Source organism: Uranotaenia lowii, chromosome 2, assembly GCF_029784155.1.
Source record: "Uranotaenia lowii strain MFRU-FL chromosome 2, ASM2978415v1, whole genome shotgun sequence".
NCBI classification, from domain to species: Eukaryota; Metazoa; Arthropoda; class Insecta; order Diptera; family Culicidae; genus Uranotaenia; species Uranotaenia lowii.
In genome coordinates this window covers 62,076,493-62,097,876 of record NC_073692.1, presented here as the reverse complement: position 1 = coordinate 62,097,876, position 21,384 = coordinate 62,076,493, and the positions used below count along the sequence as shown (strand labels likewise).

At 32.6% G+C, this 21,384-nt stretch overlaps 1 protein-coding gene across 1 annotated transcript; it reads left to right on the top strand.

Annotated features, from left to right (window-relative positions):
- Positions 1-8,693: 8,693 nt before the first annotated feature.
- On the top strand, positions 8,694-14,099 carry LOC129741464 (uncharacterized). Its single transcript, XM_055733200.1, has one exon. It carries the CDS (start codon positions 8,694-8,696, stop codon positions 14,097-14,099), a length of 5,406 nt encoding a protein of 1,801 aa, XP_055589175.1.
- Positions 14,100-21,384: the final 7,285 nt, after the last annotated feature.

Here is a 21,384-nt window from a genome sequence, read left to right as displayed (position 1 = left end):
TAGCTCAAAAAAAAATTCGTGAAAATGGTGTTTTTTTTACCCGTTAGACCCTAGCCGCCCCCCCACCGTGATTTTTGTTTTGAAATTAATGTTTACGGCCTTATCGGTGAATGTTATGTTCTCATAGGGAGAACATTTCAAGATTTGAAAACTATAGATGGATAGAAGAAGATTAGAAGAAAAATTACAGGTGTTGAAAATGAGCAGGTAGTAGTTTTTAAGAAGCATTTTCACCACATAATTAACTTTTGTTCGAGCACGGATCAACTATTTTGAAGTTTTAGAATCGGACAGGGTTGAGTGAGTCTAACACAAGTTTGAATCCTTGGTGTACCAACATATTAAATGATCATCAATAGCACGGTAATGGGCTTGTGATAGAGCTCAGTTTGCAAGTCAATTGCTTCCTGAGCCGATGTCCGTGAGCTCGAGCCCAAGTGCTCGCTCATTCATTTATATCATGTTACCTTTACTACTTCCTTTAAACAAATACTGCAAATATAATTTACCTTACTCACTGAATGCTACAAAGGCAAAACTACTGTAGAGAATGTTAAATTACAAGGAAACATACATAAATATGCCTGACAAAGACGTATGCTTCTCCCGGCGCAAACTTTGGTGCGCCTTTTCGCAAAAGTATCTTTTGAGCACGTGCATCTCTGTATTACTGTAATCCTTAACGACTCATTTTATAATTGAAACAAAAACGTATTGACACGACCCACCATCAGACAACAGAGCCAACCGTGGAAATGTCTGTCTGTGTTCTGTTCTGAATACTGGCTGGTTGGATATTGAACCTGAATCGAAACTGTTTTATCACATCAATCGAGTATCGACACAAACACTTTAAGCCAGTAAGTTTTCCTCCTCTAATACGAATACCTTCAAACAGCGCTGGCAAGTTAGATCAATCGCGTTGGATGAGCTCAGCATTGCCGGTCGGGGTGGTTCTAATGGGTGTTGTTAGAATTAATAAGATTCGTGAAGGTATATTTTGTAGTAGAAATGTTTTATGCCAGGGAAACCAAAGTTTCACCAAGACGTATGATGTGTTTGTTGATGGTTATTGTTTGTAATTGAAAAATTGTTCCACGTTTTTTTTTGTCGAGACTGTCATAAACCAGTCGCCTTCAATTTTAAAACTTTCTTCAGCCCACTAAGCGTTTACTAATTAGTCATTTCTCAGTCAGTCAGTTGATTTCATAAAGACGCTGAATCAGTTAGTTTTTCATGTCTGAAGCTTTCCACCTTTCCAGTGCCAAGTTCGTGTGAACTCGGTCACTCGGCTACATATATCGCTGATGTTTGTGTTCACGGAACGCCAACTCGCCAAGAGAAGAGCATCAAAGGCCAACCAATTCCATACCCACAGTTGCACCGAATAAACCAACAAACCGAAAGCTGTTGTGTTGTGTACATAAATATTGGCAACATGCTTTAACCTGGGCTGATGATGATCTGAGGGCTGCTGCGTGTAGTTATCCAGTTTCAAGTTTCCATCCTCATATAAGTACGACATAAGGCGTCCGTTTGCGATGAGTAATTTCGTTAGTTCGTGTGCTGGCACGTGGTCGAATGAGAAAGCCACCGCTATTCCCACATACCTACCTACTCGCTGACAACAGCGCAAAACGCGATGATACCTAGCTAGCTGTTGGTTAATTGAGACCAGACGCAATATTTAATACGAGACGCGGCCAAGAGACAAGCAGCAACACTTAACAGTAACCTTTTCACACAGCAACAGGCCTATACATATGCTACTTGTCGGAACGATATAACGATACGGGGCATGATGAGCGATCGCTATCGCACATTTTACGACTACCGAGTGAGATTGATAATGGCGTTTTTATAATGAGTTTTTTTTTATTTTCTGTGTGTCACTACTTTTTGGCTGCGAATGTTTTCTCTTTTTTCTGTGCAAGGGTGTTGTACTGGGTTTAAATTTGTTGATTATAAATTCTTGAAAAACTGGAGTTGAACTAGATGGTTAACAATTTTGAAAGCTCTTGATGAAATACTAAGATTTTATTTCACTTGAAGTTACTTGATCGACAAATGATCAAGTTACAAAAAGTTCAACGCATGGGTGGCCAAGATTTTTACCGAAATAGCCTAATTTTAAGCTTACAGACAAAAGAAAATGAATCCGCCTGTGGGTTCGTTATGTGTAACATGAAAGAAATGTTATTTTGACTTCTTGTTTATTTTTGTTATTTTTATAATTTTTTTTTTCATTTTCTGTCATTTTTGCCGTTTTTTTCATTTTCTGTAAGTTTTGTCTTTTTTGTCAATTTTGTTACTGTAGCCATTTTCGTTCTTTTTTCATTTTTATCATTTTTGTAATTTTTCTCGTTTTTGTCATTTTTATCATTTTGCCATTTTTGTTATTTTTGTCATTTTTGTTGTTTCCGTCGATTTTGAATTTTTTGTCATTTTTGTCATTCTTGTAATTCTTGTCATTTTTGATAATTTTTGTCATTTAAGTAATTTTTGTAATTTTTTTTGTAATTTTTGAAGTTTTTGTAATTTTTGTCATTTTTGTATTTTTTTGTCATTTTTGCAATATTTGTCATTTTTGTAATTTTTGTAATTTTTTTAATTTTTGTCTTTTTTGTCACTTTTATCATTTTTGTCATTTTTTTTCATTTTCTGTCATTTTTGCCGTTTTTTTCATCTACTGTAAGAATTGTTTTTTTTTTCAATTTTGTCACTGTGGCCATTTTCGTCATTTTTCATTTTTTTAATTTTTCTCTTTTTTGTCCTTTTTATCATTTTGTCAATTATGTTATTTTTGTCATTTTTGATATTTCCGTTATTTTGTCATTTTTGTTATTTTTGTCATTTTTGTTATTTCCGTCATTTTTTCATTTTTCGTTATTTTTGTCATTTTTGTCATTTTTTGTTATTTTTTGTGATTTTTGTGATTTTTGCAATTTTTGTAAATTTTCAAATTTTGTAATTTTTGCCATCATTTTTGTCATTTTTTTCATTTTTGTCATTTTTGTCATTTATTTAATTTTTGTCAATTTTGAAATTTCTGTCCTCTTTGTCATTTTCGTAATTTTTATCATATCCGTAATTTTTGTCATTTTTGTTTTTTTTTGTAATTTTTGCATTTTTTTTTAATTTCGTAATTTTTGTCATTTTTGTAATATTTCTCAGTTTAGCAATTTTCTTCATTTTTGTCATTTTTATCATTTTTGTCCTTTTTGTCATTTTTGTCATTTTTTTCGATTTTGTCATTTTTGTCATTTTTATCATTTTTGTCATTTTTGTCATTTTTATCATTTTTGTCATTTTGTGTCATTTTTTTTTTTTGTCATTTTTGTCTTTTTGCATTGTTGCCATTTTTGTCATTTTTGTCATTTTTTGTCATTTTTGCAATTTTTATCATTTTTGTCATTTTTGACAGTTTTGTTATTTTTGTCATTTTTGCCATTTTTGTAGTTTCTGTCATTGTTGTCATTTTTGTCATTTTTGTCATTTTTGTCATTTTTTGTCATTTTTGTCATTTCTGTCATTTTTGTCATTTCTGTCATTTTTGTCATTTTTGTCATTTTTGTCATTTTTGTCATTTTTGTCATTTTTGTCATTTTTGTCATTTTTGTCATTTTTGTCATTTTTGTCATTTTTGTCATTTTTGTCATTTTTGTCATTTTTGTCATTTTTGTCATTTTTGTCATTTTTGTCATTTTTGTCATTTTTGTCATTTCTGTAATTTTTGTAATTTTTGTAATTTTTGTAATTTTTGTAATTTTTGTAATTTTTGTAATTTTTGTAATTTTTGTAATTTTTGTAATTTTTGTAATTTTTGTAATTTTTGTAATTTTTGTAATTTTTGTAATTTTTGTAATTTTTGTAATTTTTGTAATTTTTGTAATTTTTGTAATTTTTGTAATTTTTGTAATTTTTGTAATTTTTGTAATTTTTGTAATTTTTGTAATTTTTGTAATTTTTGTAATTTTTGTAATTTTTGTAATTTTTGTAATTTTTGTAATTTTTGTAATTTTTGTAATTTTTGTAAATTTGTAATTTTTGTAATTTTTGTAATTTTTGTAATTTTTGTAATTTTTGTAATTTTTGTAATTTTTGTAATTTTTGTAATTTTTGTCATTTTTGTCATTTTTGTCATTTTTGTCATTTTTGTCATTTTTGTCATTTTTGTCATTTTTGTCATTTTTGTCATTTTTGTCATTTTTGTCATTTTTGTCATTTTTGTCATTTTTGTCATTTTTGTCATTTTTGTCATTTTTGTCATTTTTGTCATTTTTGTCATTTTTGTCATTTTTGTCATTTTTGTCATTTTTGTCATTTTTGTCATTTTTGTCATTTTTGTCATTTTTGTCATTTTTGTCATTTTTGTCATTTTTGTCATTTTTGTCATTTTTGTCATTTTTGTCATTTTTGTCATTTTTGTCATTTTTGTCATTTTTGTCATTTTTGTCATTTTTGTCATTTTTGTCATTTTTGTCATTTTTGTCATTTTTGTCATTTTTGTCATTTTTGTCATTTTTGTCATTTTTGTCATTTTTATCATTTTTATCATTTTTGTCATTTTTGTCATTTTCGTCATTTTTGTCATTTTTGTCATTTTTGTCATTTTTGTCATTTTTGTCATTTTTGTCATTTTTGTCATTTTTGTCATTTTTGTCATTTTTGTCATTTTTGTCATTTTTGTCATTTTTGTCATTTTTGTCATTTTTGTCATTTTTGTCATTTTTGTCATTTTTGTCATTTTTGTCATTTTTGTCATTTTTGTCATTTTTGTCATTTTTGTCATTTTTGTCATTTTTGTCATTTTTGTCATTTTTGTCATTTTTGTCATTTTTGTCATTTTTGTCATTTTTGTCATTTTTGTCATTTTTGTCATTTTTGTCATTTTTGTCATTTTTGTCATTTTTGTCATTTTTGTCATTTTTGTCATTTTTGTCATTTTTGTCATTTTTGTCATTTTTGTCATTTTTGTCATTTTTGTCATTTTTGTCATTTTTGTCATTTTTGTCATTTTTGTCATTTTTGTCATTTTTGTCATTTTTGTCATTTTTGTCATTTTTGTCATTTTTGTCATTTTTGTCATTTTTGTCATTTTTGTCATTTTTGTCATTTTTGTCATTTTTGTCATTTTTGTCATTTTTGTCATTTTTGTCATTTTTGTCATTTTTGTCATTTTTGTCATTTTTGTCATTTTTGTCATTTTTGTCATTTTTGTCATTTTTGTCATTTTTGTCATTTTTGTCATTTTTGTCATTTTTGTCATTTTTGTCATTTTTGTCATTTTTGTCATTTTTGTCATTTTTGTCATTTTTGTCATTTTTGTCATTTTTGTAATTTTTGTAATTTTTGTAATTTTTGTCATTTTTGTCATTTTTGTCATTTTTGTCATTTTTGTCATTTTTGTCATTTTTGTCATTTTTGTCATTTTTGTTATTTTTGTCAATACTATCATTTTTGTCATTTTTGTCATTTTTGTCATTTTTGTCATTTTTGTCATTTTTGTCATTTTTGTCATTTTTGTCATTTTTGTCATTTTTGTCATTTTTGTCATTTTTGTCATTTTTGTCATTTTTGTCATTTTTGTCATTTTTGTCATTTTTGTCATTTTTGTCATTTTTGTCATTTTTGTCATTTTTGTCATTTTTGTCATTTTTGTCATTTTTGTCATTTTTGTCATTTTTGTCATTTTTGTCATTTTTGTCATTTTTGTCATTTTTGTCATTTTTGTCATTTTTGTCATTTTTGTCATTTTTGTCATTTTTGTCATTTTTGTCATTTTTGTCATTTTTGTCATTTTTGTCATTTTTGTCATTTTTGTCATTTTTGTCATTTTTGTCATTTTTGTCATTTTTGTCATTTTTGTCATTTTTGTCATTTTTATCATTTTTGTCATTTTTGTCATTTTTGTCATTTTTGTCATTTTTGTCATTTTTGTCATTTTTGTCATTTTTGTCATTTTTGTCATTTTTGTCATTTTTGTCATTTTTGTCATTTTTGTCATTTTTGTCATTTTTGTCATTTTTGTCATTTTTGTCATTTTTGTCATTTTTGTCATTTTTGTCATTTTTGTCATTTTTGTCATTTTTGTCATTTTTGTCATTTTTGTCATTTTTGTCATTTTTGTCATTTTTGTCATTTTTGTCATTTTTGTCATTTTTGTCATTTTTGTCATTTTTGTCATTTTTGTCATTTTTGTCATTTTTGTCATTTTTGTCATTTTTGTCATTTTTGTCATTTTTGTCATTTTTGTCATTTTTGTCATTTTTGTCATTTTTGTCATTTTTGTCATTTTTGTCATTTTTATAATTTTTTGTCATTTTTGTCATTTTTATCATTTTTGTCATTTTTGACATTTTTGTCATTTTTGTCATTTTTGTTATTTTTGTCTTTTTTGTCATTTTTGTCATTTTTGTCATTTTTGTCATTTTTGTCATTTTAATCATTTTTTTCTTTTTTTCATTTTTGTCATTTTTGTCATTTTTGTCATTTTTGTCATTTTTGTCATTTTTGTCATTTTTGTCATTTTTGTCATTTTTGTCATTTTTGTCATTTTTGTCATTTTTGTCATTTTTGTCATTTTTGTCATTTTTGTCATTTTTGTCATTTTTGTCATTTTTGTCATTTTTGTCATTTTTGTCATTTTTGTCATTTTTGTCATTTTTGTCATTTTTGTCATTTTTGTCATTTTTGTCATTTTTGTCATTTTTGTCTTTTTTGTCATTTTTGTCATTTTTGTCATTTTTGTCATTTTTGTCATTTTTGTCATTTTTGTCATTTTTGTCATTTTTGTCATTTTTGTCATTTTTGTCATTTTTGTCATTTTTGTCATTTTTGTCATTTTTGTCATTTTTGTCATTTTTGTCATTTTTGTCATTTCTGTTATTTTTGTAATTTTTGTAATTTTTGTAATTTTTGTAATTTTTGTAATTTTTGTAATTTTTGTAATTTTTGTAATTTTTGTAATTTTTGTAATTTTTGTAATTTTTGTAATTTTTGTAATTTTTGTAATTTTTGTCATTTTTGTAATTTTTGTAATTTTTGTAATTTTTGTAATTTTTGTAATTTTTGTAATTTTTGTAAATTTGTAATTTTTGTAATTTTTGTAATTTTTGTAATTTTTGTAATTTTTGTAATTTTTGTCATTTTTGTCATTTTTGTCATTTTTGTCATTTTTGTCATTTTTGTCATTTTTGTCATTTTTGTCATTTTTGTCATTTTTGTCATTTTTGTCATTTTTGTCATTTTTGTCATTTTTGTCATTTTTGTCATTTTTGTCATTTTTGTCATTTTTGTCATTTTTGTCATTTTTGTCATTTTTGTCATTTTTGTCATTTTTGTCATTTTTGTCATTTTTGTCATTTTTGTCATTTTTGTCATTTTTGTCATTTTTGTCATTTTTGTCATTTTTGTCATTTTTGTCATTTTTGTCATTTTTGTCATTTTTGTCATTTTTGTCATTTTTGTCATTTTTGTCATTTTTGTCATTTTTGTCATTGTTAAAGCCAAATTATTGTAGCCACCCTAGTCCACTACTACTGGTCTCGTTGTACTCTTCGAGATCAGAGTAGACCCTATTGTCTACTTAGGTAGATAAGAAGGCACTCACGAAAAGGCCTTCTGAAACAATAAGTGCTAGGTAGCTAGGTTCTACTGAGTAGAAGATAGTAGAATAAACCAGTTCCGAATACACCATCGCCGCGTTCGCTTCAATAAAACTTTGTCTTTTTACTAGTCCGCAATAAAGTGTTTTTGTGAAACTTAGCAAAATTGGACTGTTTAGTGATTGTATCACCGCGAGCGAGTTAGTGACCCCAATCCGGAGAATAACCTGCATGCAAATCGAAGTCTGGACCACGACCAAACCCGGAATCGCCCTTATGTGCGCGAACATAAAGTTGGTCCTTGGAAGCCGGATCGTGTCGTGTTCCAGTTAACCACGTGTTTCGGATTGATCCGAGACATCTGCTGTTCTATTGTTCGGGAACAAAGGAGGAATACGGCGCCAAATTCCAGGGCGTTGGTTGATCGCCGAGTTGCTGAGCGGGTCGCCATCGCTTTTCCAATCTACCGTTTGGAATTTGCGCCATCTTGCATGCTTGGAGATAATTGGTCGTGAAATCACATGTGGCAATCGGAACCTGATTATTAGACGGTGGACCAATATTCGGAAAGTGTCAGGAATTGTGCATGGTAAACGGTCTGTGGCTTTCATTGCATGCTGATTGCCGCCAGATATGCGTGGGTGATGAAATGGGTAAGATTCAATAAAGAAATATGCATGCGAATTGATCTTCATTTCTTTTGACAACAAATTTGATATTTTACATGATCCCTGTGGTACCGAGAGAATTGCATTGTTGGTCTTGAATTTCGCTGTTTTTTCCCAATTCGTTAATCAATTGGTTGGAATCTCTACTGATTTATGAAATTTGGATGATTTATCAACTGTCAAGTCGCGACGGGACAATCGTTGAGATGAATCGGTCGGAATTGATGGAGGAAAACAGTGAAATCTAAAGTGTTATTCAACAAAAACTGAATAGTGAAAATCCTATAAAGTGCAGTGAATGAAAACGAACTTTTGGTCCACAGTTGCAAACAACTTTATATTTGCCTTGAAGTGGTGATAGTGCGAGAAAGACGTTGTTTAATTACAAAATTGATCAGATTGTGAAGTTATTTTAGACATGAGTCTTCGTGAACTTTCTGTGAAAGAGCGCCGTGCGCGCAAATCTTTGAACACTGTGTCACAGTTTGTGAAAAACTTTACGAGTAGTGATCAGGACCAAATTGAAGTTCGTTTGCAACTGTTGGAAAGTGCTTACGAAGAATTTGTAGATGTGCGATTAAAAATTGTGCTGTTACTGGAGGATCAGAACGGGCCGGAAGAAGACGAAGATGAAGAAGCAGGATCGAAGTTTCAAAGTGCAGCTGAAAAAAGACAGGTGCAAAATGACATCGTTTTCGCCCAGGCAGAGGAGCAGTATTGTCGGTCGAAAAGTGCACTCATGAGCTTCCTACGTGCAGATGGTAACCACAAGCAGCCGCAAGCATCTTCGTCAGCCATGGTGGGCCCTGAATCCCGGGTTAAGCTTCCTGAAATCCGCCTGCCTACGTTCACAGGAAGATTGGGTGACTGGATCCCTTTCCGTGATGCCTTTCAAAGCCTAATACACAAAAGCGAGAAACTTTCCAGCATGGATAAGTTTACTTATTTAAGATCTTCACTTTCAGGCGAGGCTTTACAAGAAGTTGGGTCGATTGATCTTTCCGGCGATAATTACGAGATCGCCTGGAAGGCGCTTGAGGATCGTTATCAGAACAATAAATTGATCGTCAAAGCTCACCTGGATGCTCTTTTTGAAGTCGATCGCATGAAAAAAGAGAGTTTTGAATGCTTAAACCAGATGATTTCCGAATTTGAAAAGCACCTTCAAATGCTGACGAAGATAGGGGAAAAAGTCGACGGGTGGAGCACGATTCTTGTCCACATGATATGCTCCAGACTGGATTCCGCAACTTTGAAGCTGTGGGAGACTTACCACAGTTCAAAGGAAGTCCCCACTTACGAAAACTTGATCCACTTTTTGAAAAACCATTGTGCAGTATTGCAATCAATTAGCTCATCCTCTACTACCCAACCGGAGACTAAGAAACAACGCTTTGGCGCAAACCATGCAGTTACCTCCGGTCGATGCAGTTTTTGTTCAGAAAGTTTTCATTCCGTGTTTCTGTGCAAAAAGTTCCAGAAGATGAACATTCCCCAGAGGTATGAAGCAGTCAAGAGAAATGGGCTTTGCATGAATTGCTTCTCCAGTGGTCATCTCGCAAGGAATTGTACCCGTGGATCCTGTCGTCATTGCGGAAGAAGGCACCATACGCTGCTGCATCCTGCAAAAGAAGCTAACAGTGCCAAACCGAAACCCTCCGATCCGCTGACTTCGACAAATCGTTATCATCATGAAAATCGTCCAACGTTTTCGCAGTCAAATCAACAAACAGCCATAAATCCACCAACAACAACCAACACATCTACCGAATCCAACCAACCAACAGCCACAGTTTCATCAGCATTCCCAGTTGTCAAAGATAATTCGCATAACCCACACCCACTGCATGCCACAGACCCTAACACACCATCCTTTACCATTGCACTTCCTCTATACACATCACATCAGATTCTCTTGTCAACCGCCCTGGTTCGAGTTTTCGATACCACCGGCCACAGCGTGCTAGCCAGAGCATTATTAGATTCCTGCTCTCAGAATTGTTTCGTTACGTCGCGTCTGATTCGCAAACTTCGCCTACAAGAGTATTCTTATAATTTGAACCTTTTTGGAATTGGTGGTTCCGGATGCAGTTCTAAGAAAGCCGTCAGAGCATGCATCGGACCACGCCTGCCTCATATTTCTGAATTCAACGAGGAAATATATTTCAACGTTTTGCCAAGCCTTACGATTAAATTACCGTCGCAGAGTTTCGCCGTTGAAAAATGGCAGATACCGGAGCATCTGGTTCTGGCAGATCCTTCCTTCTACCAAAAAGCAGAGATCGACATGCTGATCGGGGCCGAATATTTCCTAGACCTCCTCCAACCCGGTCAGCACAAAATCAGCGAAAACGGACCCACGATGCAGAACACAGTTTTTGGGTGGATAATTTCTGGTCGAGCCCAAGAATCCCGAGTTACTGTTTCCGACCAATCGGTGCAGCTGTGTTCCATGTCAGATATACACGAGCAGGTTGCACGATTTTGGGAATTGGAGTCTTGTCGAATTAAGAGCACCAATTCCGTCGAAGAGTCCTTATGTGAAGAACTGTTTTCGCAAACTACTACTCGAGACGCGGCCGGAAGGTTTGTCGTCTCCCTACCTAAGAAGGATTTCGTTCTGAATCGTCTCGGAGATTCCAAGCGTTTGGCTGAAAAGCGTTTTTATGGCCTGGAAAAACGATTTTCGCACCATCCTGATTTGAAGCAGGCCTACTTCGAATTCATCCAGGAGTACCAGGATATGGGCCATATGAAGCTGATTGAAGATTGTCCAGATGAGCTGCGTTATTTTTTGCCCCATCACGCAGTCATCAAGCCCGAAAGCACAACGACGAAGCTGAGGGTTGTCTTTGATGCTTCGTGTCCCACAACGTCAGGTGTTTCCCTCAACGATGGTCTACTGGTTGGGCCCATAGTGCAAGACGATCTGCTCTCGATCGTTACCCGGTTCCGATTGCACCAATATGCTATAGTGGCAGATATAGCTAAAATGTACCGGATGATAAACCTAGCGGAAGCAGATCAACGTTATCAGTGCATTCTTTGGAGGGACTCGCCGTCAGAACCGCTACAAATTTATAAGCTAACGACCGTTACGTACGGCACAGCAAGTGCCCCGTTCTTAGCTACGCGATGCCTTCTGAAGCTGGCAGAAGATGGACTGCATAGTCACCCACTAGCCTCAAAGATCGTAGGAAAGGATTTTTATATGGACGATGCGTTAACTGGAGTGGATACCCCAGAAGCAGGGAAACGAGCGGTGAGAGAGCTAAGCGATCTTTTAAGTTCTGTTGGATTTGTGCTACGTAAATTCAACTCGAATTGTGAAGAAATATTGGCCGAGATTCCAGCTGAACTACGAAGTAGTGGAAGTACGCTAGAGCTGGATTCCTCTTCCACCGTAACCACCCTTGGCTTAGTTTGGGAGCCTAGCACGGATCTATTTCATTTTCGCCCGCCTAAGTGGAGTTCCGCATCGATAATCACCAAAAGAATTGTGTTATCAGATGCCTCCAAACTGTTTGATCCTCTTGGACTAGTAGGTCCTGTCATCGTGCAAGCCAAGATCTTCATCCAATCACTTTGGCAGATCCAGTGCGGCTGGGATGAGCCCTTGACGGAATGCATGCAGAACTTCTGGGTAGAATACCGCAGAAACTTTTCTTCACTCGATAGTTTTTCGATTCCACGTTGGGTGGGATTCGCTCGAATTTGTGAGGCACAACTACACGGATTTTGTGACGCCTCGGAGAAGGCGTACGGAGGATGCCTGTATCTACGTTGCATCCACGAAGACGGTTCCACTTCGGTGCGATTATTGTTATCCAAGTCCAGAGTCGCTCCGATTGAAGATCTCAAAAGGAAAAAACGAAAGCAGTCCATTCCCAGGCTTGAACTATCGTCTGCACTCTTGTTGAGCCATTTGTACGAGAAATTTTGCAAAGCTACGTCCATTGACGTGCAGAGCTTTTTTTGGACTGATTCTACTATCGTGAAGTGTTGGTTGGCATCCGTTCCATCTCGTTGGCAGGCCTTTGTGGCAAACCGGGTCTCCGAAATCCAGCATTTGACGAAAAAAGGAAGCTGGCATCATGTTCCTGGTTCTGAAAACCCGGCTGACATCATTTCCCGCGGGATGACTCCCGTTCAACTCCAATATCAGCCGCTTTGGTTTGAAGGGCCACTTTGGTTGAAGCAAACCCGTGACACTTGGCCTGAGGTGAATGAAATGACACCAGAACAGTTCGATAAAACTACGTTAGAAGAAAAAGTATCCGTATCGTTGCCCATTCAAAGCGTTGAACCAAATGAATTGTTTTCTTTGAAGTCTAAGTTCTCGCAGTTAGTGCGCTTAGTATCCTGGGTTCAACGTTTCCGCCACAACTCTCAAAAGAAGAATCGAACATCTCGAAAGACGGGCAATCTTTCCTTCGAAGAGCTCAATGGAGCAAAGAAAATCCTGGTCAAAGTGGCTCAAAGCGAATGCTTTAGCCAAGAAATTAAAGATTTGGTCAAATCAAAGGAAGTCAGAACTTCATCGAGGATTTGCAAGCTAAATCCACATCTCGTAGACGGTATACTTTTGGTCGGCGGCAGGTTAGCGAATGCCCCTGTGTCTGAAAATCGTAAGCATCCAATAATTCTGGACCACCACCATCCGCTTTCTGCCATGATTGTCCAACACTATCACGATTCCCTCTACCACGCTGGGCAGCAGCTGCTTATCGCCAGTGTTCGCGGGAAATTCTGGATAACCAGCCTTCGCGGTTTGGCGCGGAAAACCATCCATAGTTGTATCCCATGCTTCAGAGCAAAACCGAAGATTCTCGAGCAGCTTATGGCAGATCTACCACCAGTACGCGTCAATCCAGCACCTCCATTTCTGAAAGTGGGAGTAGATTACTGCGGCCCATTTGCGCTGACTTATCCTCATCGTCGTGGTTCTCCAATTAAGTGCTTCGTATCCATTTTCGTGTGCCTAGTTACCAAGGCAGTCCACTTGGAGCTAGTCGCGGACCTCAGTACCGGAAGTTTTTTGGGAGCCTTGAAGAGATTTGTTGGCAGACGAGGAAAACCGAATCTCATCATGTGCGACAATGGGAGGAACTTTGTCGGGGCTAGTCGAGAGATTGCGGATCTTCAACGGCTGTTCCGAAGCCAGCAGTTCCAAGATGGTGTGACGACGCAAGCTTACCGAGAAGATATCAACTTCCAATTCATCCCTGCCCGGTCACCAAATTTCGGGGGATTGTGGGAAGCGGCGGTGAAATCCTTCAAAAGCGCTTTCAAAAGAACGATTGGATCCAGAATTCTGCGATACGACGAAATGACGACGGTTTTGGCTCAAACGGAAGCGGTTTTGAATTCACGCCCTCTTACCCCCTTGAGCGATGATCCTGACGATTTCGAGGCCCTCACTCCTGGGCATTTCTTAACCCAACGTCCGCTTATCGCTCTCGAAGAACCAGATCTGGAGGATACCTCAGACAACCGTCTGAGCATGTGGCAGAAGTCGACGAAGTATACCCAGTTAGTTTGGAAAAAATGGTCCAAACTATACCTCTCAGATCTCCAAACCAGAACCAAGTGGACCAGAAAAAGGGACAACATCTCCAGAGGTACGATGGTGCTGATAGTCAACGAGCAAATACCGCCATTGCGATGGCCATTGGGACGAGTAACCGACGTTTTCCGAGGTCCTGATGGAAATATCCGAGTCGTAAATGTGCGAACGAAAGACGGCATCTACGGAAGAGCGATCTCCAAGATATGTGTTCTTCCAATGCCGAACAACCCTCCAAACGCCGATGGGGAGAATTAATTCTCCTCCAACGAAGGTGCTGGAGCACCTGCGGGAGTCGAATGGCTCCCGCAGTCCAGTTAAGTATTTTTTTTATAATGATATTCGAAAAAACTCAGAGAATGTTTCGTCCTCCAGTTGTCGTCCACCCGGACCCGCCGGGTCGGGTCCATCCGCCGAAGAAGTTGCCAAGAGAACACCGTTATCCACACCGAACACAACACACCTGGTTCAAGCATGAGGGCTCAACTTTCGGGAAAATGCATGGTCGATATGTGGTGTCCTGTGAATCGTTTGGTTTCCTTTTTGAATTTCTGCAGATTGAGTTTGATAATCACGCACGCTGTTCGGGGGACTGATCAACCTTCAAGCAACGTGAAATGTTCTTGTACCATCTCCAGAGTACGGTTCTTATCAGGTCAAACCATCAGCAATCGAAGACGGTAAAGCTAACCGTTACCTCTCCAGCCAACATCCAAGCGAGGCCTTCACAGCGACATCACCTCGACATCTCCACGACATCAGCATCACTTCACCAATCTCAGAGCCATCGAGCGTCGTCACAGCAGCAGGGGGCGGAAGCGGAGGCCTTTGGGCCTCCGTTCCAGGCAAGTCGCTTAAATGTTAATCATTTCCTATTAAAAAGCTCCCTATGATTTCATGTGGCGATTGATGAGGCGTCCGCCGTTCCCGGAAGTGGTCCCACCGATGGTCGTAACACCCCAGAGCCCGAAGAAGGTCGGAATCCGAGGCATTCCGAGTTCAGGTCCAGAAGGTCGTCGGGGTTCAGGCCAGTCCGAGTCCGGAACCAGAAGAAGGTCCAAAGAATCCAATCCACACAGCATCGAAAGGTCCGTTCGGTGTCCCAAGCAGATAACCATATCGTAGCAGAAGACGGTGCCCACCACTGACGAAGCAGCAGCAGCACAACAGTCATATACAGTCCACATCGAGGTCCTGTCTAGCCAGCAATCCAGCGTGGCACCCCAGGTCCGTTCCAGCAGTGAAGCAACGAGGAGGCGAAAATGCAACGAGTGCAGTTTTAGAAATGCATCTATGCAACTATTGTACATTTGTGAAATTGAAAGAATCCAAGAAGATTCAAATGTTTTGAATGTTAGCTCTTATTGATAGATTGTTAAATTAGGAAGCTAAATTCAAATATCGATACCAGCAAATAGTCAAGCTAGGAGGTGAAAACCTGAATTAAATTTTTTGTAGATGTTTTTGAAATCAGATAGATTCCAAGGCGGCCGGCGTATGTTAAAGCCAAATTATTGTAGCCACCCTAGTCCACTACTACTGGTCTCGTTGTACTCTTCGAGATCAGAGTAGACCCTATTGTCTACTTAGGTAGATAAGAAGGCACTCACGAAAAGGCCTTCTGAAACAATAAGTGCTAGGTAGCTAGGTTCTACTGAGTAGAAGATAGTAGAATAAACCAGTTCCGAATACACCATCGCCGCGTTCGCTTCAATAAAACTTTGTCTTTTTACTAGTCCGCAATAAAGTGTTTTTGTGAAACTTAGCAAAATTGGACTGTTTAGTGATTGTATCACCGCGAGCGAGTTAGTGACCCCAATCCGGAGAATAACCTGCATGCAAATCGAAGTCTGGACCACGACCAAACCCGGAATCGCCCTTATGTGCGCGAACAGTCATTTTTGTCATTTTTGTCATTTTTGTCATTTTTGTCATTTTTGTCATTTTTGTCATTTTTGTCATTTTTGTCATTTTTGTCATTTTTGTCATTTTTGTCATTTTTGTCATTTTTGTCATTTTTGTCATTTTTGTCATTTTTGTCATTTTTGTCATTTTTGTCATTTTTGTCATTTTTGTCATTTTTGTCATTTTTGTCATTTTTATCATTTTTATCATTTTTGTCATTTTTGTCATTTTCGTCATTTTTGTCATTTTTGTCATTTTTGTCATTTTTGTCATTTTTGTCATTTTTGTCATTTTTGTCATTTTTGTCATTTTTGTCATTTTTGTCATTTTTGTCATTTTTGTCATTTTTGTAATTTTTGTAATTTTTGTAATTTTTGTAATTTTTGTAATTTTTGTAATTTTTGTAATTTTTGTAATTTTTGTAATTTTTGTAATTTTTGTCATTTTTGTCATTTTTGTCATTTTTGTCATTTTTGTCATTTTTGTCATTTTTGTCATTTTTGTCATTTTTGTCATTTTTGTCATTTTTGTCATTTTTGTCATTTTTGTCATTTTTGTCATTTTTGTCATTTTTGTCATTTTTGTCATTTTTGTCATTTTTGTCATTTTTGTCATTTTTGTCATTTTTGTCATTTTTGTCATTTTTGTCATTTTTGTCATTTTTGTCATTTTTGTCATTTTTGTCATTTTTGTCATTTTTGTCATTTTTGTCATTTTTGTCATTTTTGTCATTTTTGTCATTTTTGTCATTTTTGTCATTTTTGTCATTTTTGTCATTTTTGTCATTTTTGTCATTTTTGTCATTTTTGTCATTTTTGTCATTTTTGTCATTTTTGTCATTTTTGTCATTTTTGTCATTTTTGTCATTTTTGTCATTTTTGTCATTTTTATCATTTTTGTCATTTTTGTCATTTTTGTCATTTTTGTCATTTTTGTCATTTTTGTCATTTTTGTCATTTTTGTCATTTTTGTCATTTTTGTCATTTTTGTCATTTTTGTCATTTTTGTCATTTTTGTCATTTTTGTCATTTTTGTCATTTTTGTCATTTTTGTCATTTTTGTCATTTTTGTCATTTTTGTCATTTTTGTCATTTTTGTCATTTTTGTCATTTTTGTCATTTTTGTCATTTTTGTCATTTTTGTCATTTTTGTCATTTTTGTCATTTTTGTCATTTTTGTCATTTTTGTCATTTTTGTCATTTTTGTCATTTTTGTCATTTTTGTCATTTTTGTCATTTTTGTCATTTTTGTCATTTTTGTCATTTTTGTCATTTTTGTCATTTTTGTCATTTTTGTCATTTTTGTCATTTTTGTCATTTTTGTCATTTTGTCATTTTTGTCATTTTTGTCATTTTTGTCATTTTTGTCATTTTTGTCATTTTTGTCATTTTTGTCATTTTTGTCATTTTTGTCATTTTTGTCATTTTTGTCATTTTTGTCATTTTTGTCATTTTTGTCATTTTTGTCATTTTTGTCATTTTTGTCATTTTTGTCATTTTTGTCATTTTTGTCATTTTTGTCATTTTTGTCATTTTTGTCATTTTTGTCATTTTTGTCATTTTTGTCATTTTTGTCATTTTTGTCATTTTTGTCATTTTTGTCATTTTTGTCATTTTTGTCATTTTTGTCATTTTTGTCATTTTTGTAATTTTTGTCATTTTTGTCATTTTTGTCATTTTTGTCATTTTTGTCATTTTTGTCATTTTTGTCATTTTTGTCATTTTTGTCATTTTTGTCATTTTTGTTATTTTTGTCAATACTGTCATTTTTGTCATTTTTGTCATTTTTGTCATTTTTGTCATTTTTGTCATTTTTGTCATTTTTGTCTTTTTTGTCATTTTTGTCATTTTTGTTATTTTTGTCATTTTTTGTCATTTTTGTCATTTTTGTCATTTTTGTCATTTTTGTCATTTTTGTCATTTTTGTCATTTTTGTCATTTTTGTCATTTTTGTCATTTTTGTCATTTTTGTCATTTTTGTCATTTTTGTCATTTTTGTCATTTTTGTCATTTTTGTCATTTTTGTCATTTTTGTCATTTTTGTCATTTTTGTCATTTTTGTAATTTTTGTAATTTTTGTAATTTTTGTAATTTTTGTAATTTTTGTAATTTTGTAATTTTTGTAATTTTTGTAATTTTGTAATTTTTGTAATTTTTGTAATTTTTGTAATTTTTGTAATTTTTGTAATTTTTGTAATTTTTGTAATTTTTGTAATTTTTGTAATTTTTGTAATTTTTGTAATTTTTGTCATTTTTGTCATTTTTGTCATTTTTGTCATTTTTGTCATTTTTGTCATTTTTGTCATTTTTGTCATTTTTGTCATTTTTGTCATTTTTGTCATTTTTGTCATTTTTGTCATTTTTGTCATTTTTGTCATTTTTGTCATTTTTGTCATTTTTGTCATTTTTGTCATTTTTGTCATTTTTGTCATTTTTGTCATTTTTGTCATTTTTGTCATTTTTGTCATTTTTGTCATTTTTGTCATTTTTGTCATTTTTGTCATTTTTGTCATTTTTGTCATTTTTGTCATTTTTGTCATTTTTGTCATTTTTGTCATTTTTGTCATTTTTGTCATTTTTGTCATTTTTGTCATTTTTGTCATTTTTGTCATTTTTGTCATTTTTGTCATTTTTGTCATTTTTGTCATTTTTGTCATTTTTGTCATTTTTGTCATTTTTGTCATTTTTGTCATTTTTGTCATTTTTGTCATTTTTGTCATTTTTATCATTTTTGTCATTTTTGTCATTTTCGTCATTTTTGTCATTTTTGTCATTTTTGTCATTTTTGTCATTTTTGTCATTTTTGTCATTTTTGTCATTTTTGTCATTTTTGTCATTTTTGTCATTTTTGTCATTTTTGTCATTTTTGTCATTTTTGTCATTTTTGTCATTTTTGTCATTTTTGTCATTTTTGTCATTTTTGTCATTTTTGTCATTTTTGTCATTTTTGTCATTTTTGTCATTTTTGTCATTTTTGTCATTTTTGTCATTTTTGTCATTTTTGTCATTTTTGTCATTTTTGTCATTTTTGTCATTTTTGTCATTTTTGTCATTTTTGTCATTTTTGTCATTTTTGTCATTTTTGTCATTTTTGTCATTTTTGTCATTTTTGTCATTTTTGTCATTTTTGTCATTTTTGTCATTTTTGTCATTTTTGTCATTTTTGTCATTTTTGTCATTTTTGTCATTTTTGTCATTTTTGTCATTTTTGTCATTTTTGTCATTTTTGTCATTTTTGTCATTTTTGTCATTTTTGTCATTTTTGTCATTTTTGTCATTTTTGTCATTTTTGTCATTTTTGTCATTTTTGTCATTTTTGTCATTTTTGTCATTTTTGTCATTTTTGTCATTTTTGTCATTTTTGTCATTTTTGTCATTTTTGTCATTTTTGTCATTTTTGTCATTTTTGTCATTTTTGTCATTTTTGTCATTTTTGTCATTTTTGTCATTTTTGTCATTTTTGTCATTTTTGTCATTTTTGTCATTTTTGTCATTTTTGTCATTTTTGTCATTTTTGTCATTTTTGTCATTTTTGTCATTTTTGTCATTTTTGTCATTTTTGTCATTTTTGTCATTTTTGTCATTTTTGTCATTTTTGTCATTTTTGTCATTTTTGTCATTTTTGTCATTTTTGTCATTTTTGTCATTTTTGTCATTTTTGTCATTTTTGTCATTTTTGTCATTTTTGTCATTTTTGTCATTTTTGTCTTTTTTGTCATTTTTGTCATTTTTGTTATTTTTGTCATTTTTTGTCATTTTTGTCATTTTTGTCATTTTTGTCATTTTTGTCATTTTTGTCATTTTTGTCATTTTTGTCATTTTTGTCATTTTTGTCATTTTTGTCATTTTTGTCATTTTTGTCATTTTTGTCATTTTTGTCATTTTTGTCATTTTTGTCATTTTTGTCATTTTTGTCATTTTTGTCATTTTTGTCATTTTTGTCATTTTTGTCATTTTTGTCATTTTTGTCATTTTTGTCATTTTTGTCATTTTTGTCATTTTTGTCATTTTTGTCATTTTTGTCATTTTTGTCATTTTTGTCATTTTTATCATTTTTGTCATTTTTGTCATTTTTGTCATTTTTGTCATTTTTGTCATTTTTGTCATTTTTGTCATTTTTGTCATTTTTGTCATTTTTGTCATTTTTGTCATTTTTGTCATTTTTGTCATTTTTGTCATTTTTGTCATTTTTGTCATTTTTGTCATTTTTGTCATTTTTGTCATTTTTGTCATTTTTGTCATTTTTGTCATTTTTGTCATTTTTGTCATTTTTGTCATTTTTGTCATTTTTGTCATTTTTGTCATTTTTGTCATTTTTGTCATTTTTGTCATTTTTGTCATTTTTGTCATTTTTGTCATTTTTGTCATTTTTGTCATTTTTGTCATTTTTGTCATTTTTGTCATTTTTATAATTTTTTGTTATTTTTGTCATTTTTATCATTTTTGTCATTTTTGACATTTTTGTCATTTTTGTCATTTTTGTTATTTTTGTCTTTTTTGTCATTTTTATCATTTTTGTCATTTTTGTCATTTTTGTCATTTTAATCATTTTTTTCTTTTTTTCATTTTTGTCATTTTTGTCATTTTTGTCATTTTTGTCATTTTTGTCATTTTTGTCATTTTTGTCATTTTTGTCATTTTTGTCATTTTTGTCATTTTTGTCATTTTTGTCATTTTTGTCATTTTTGTCATTTTTGTCATTTTTGTCATTTTTGTCAATTTTGTCATTTTTGTCATTTTTGTCATTTTTGTCATTTTTGTCATTTTTGTCATTTTTGTCATTTTTGTCATATTTGTCATTTTTGTCATTTTTGTCATTTTTGTCATTTTTGTCATTTTTGTCATTTTTGTCATTTTTGTCATTTTTGTCATTTTTGTCATTTTTGTCATTTTTGTCATTTTTGTCATTTTTGTCATTTTTGTCATTTTTGTCATTTTTGTCATTTTTGTCATTTTTGTCATTTTTGTCATTTTTGTCATTTTTGTCATTTTTGTCATTTTTGTCATTTTTGTCATTTTTGTCATTTTTGTCATTTTTGTCATTTTTGTCATTTTTGTCATTTTTGTCATTTTTGTCATTTTTGTCATTTTTGTCATTTTTGTCATTTTTTGTCATTTTTGTCTTTTTTGTCATTTTTGTCATTTTTGTCATTTTTGTCATATTTGTCATTTTTGTCATTTTTGTCATTTTTGTCATTTTTGTCATTTTTGTCATTTTTGTCATTTTTGTCATTTTGTCATATTTGTCATTTTTGTCATTTTTGTCATTTTTGTCATTTTTGTCATTTTTGTCATTTTTGTCATTTTTGTCATTTTTGTCATTTTTGTCATTTTTATCATTTTTGTCATTTTTGTCATTTTCGTCATTTTTGTCATTTTTGTCATTTTTGTCATTTTTGTCATTTTTGTCATTTTTGTCATTTTTGTCATTTTTGTCATTTTTGTCATTTTTGTCATTTTTGTCATTTTTGTCATTTTGTCATTTTTGTCATTTTTGTCATTTTTGTCATTTTTGTCATTTTTGTCATTTTTGTCATTTTTGTCATTTTTGTCATTTTTGTCATTTTTGTCATTTTTGTCATTTTTGTCATTTTTGTCATTTTTGTCATTTTTGTCATTTTTGTCATTTTTGTCATTTT

What these genes read in the sequence shown, in the direction of transcription:
- LOC129741464 (XM_055733200.1), top strand. Translation starts at nt 8,694, where the DNA reads ATGAGTCTTCGTGAACTTTCTGTGAAAGAGCGCCGTGCGCGCAAATCT.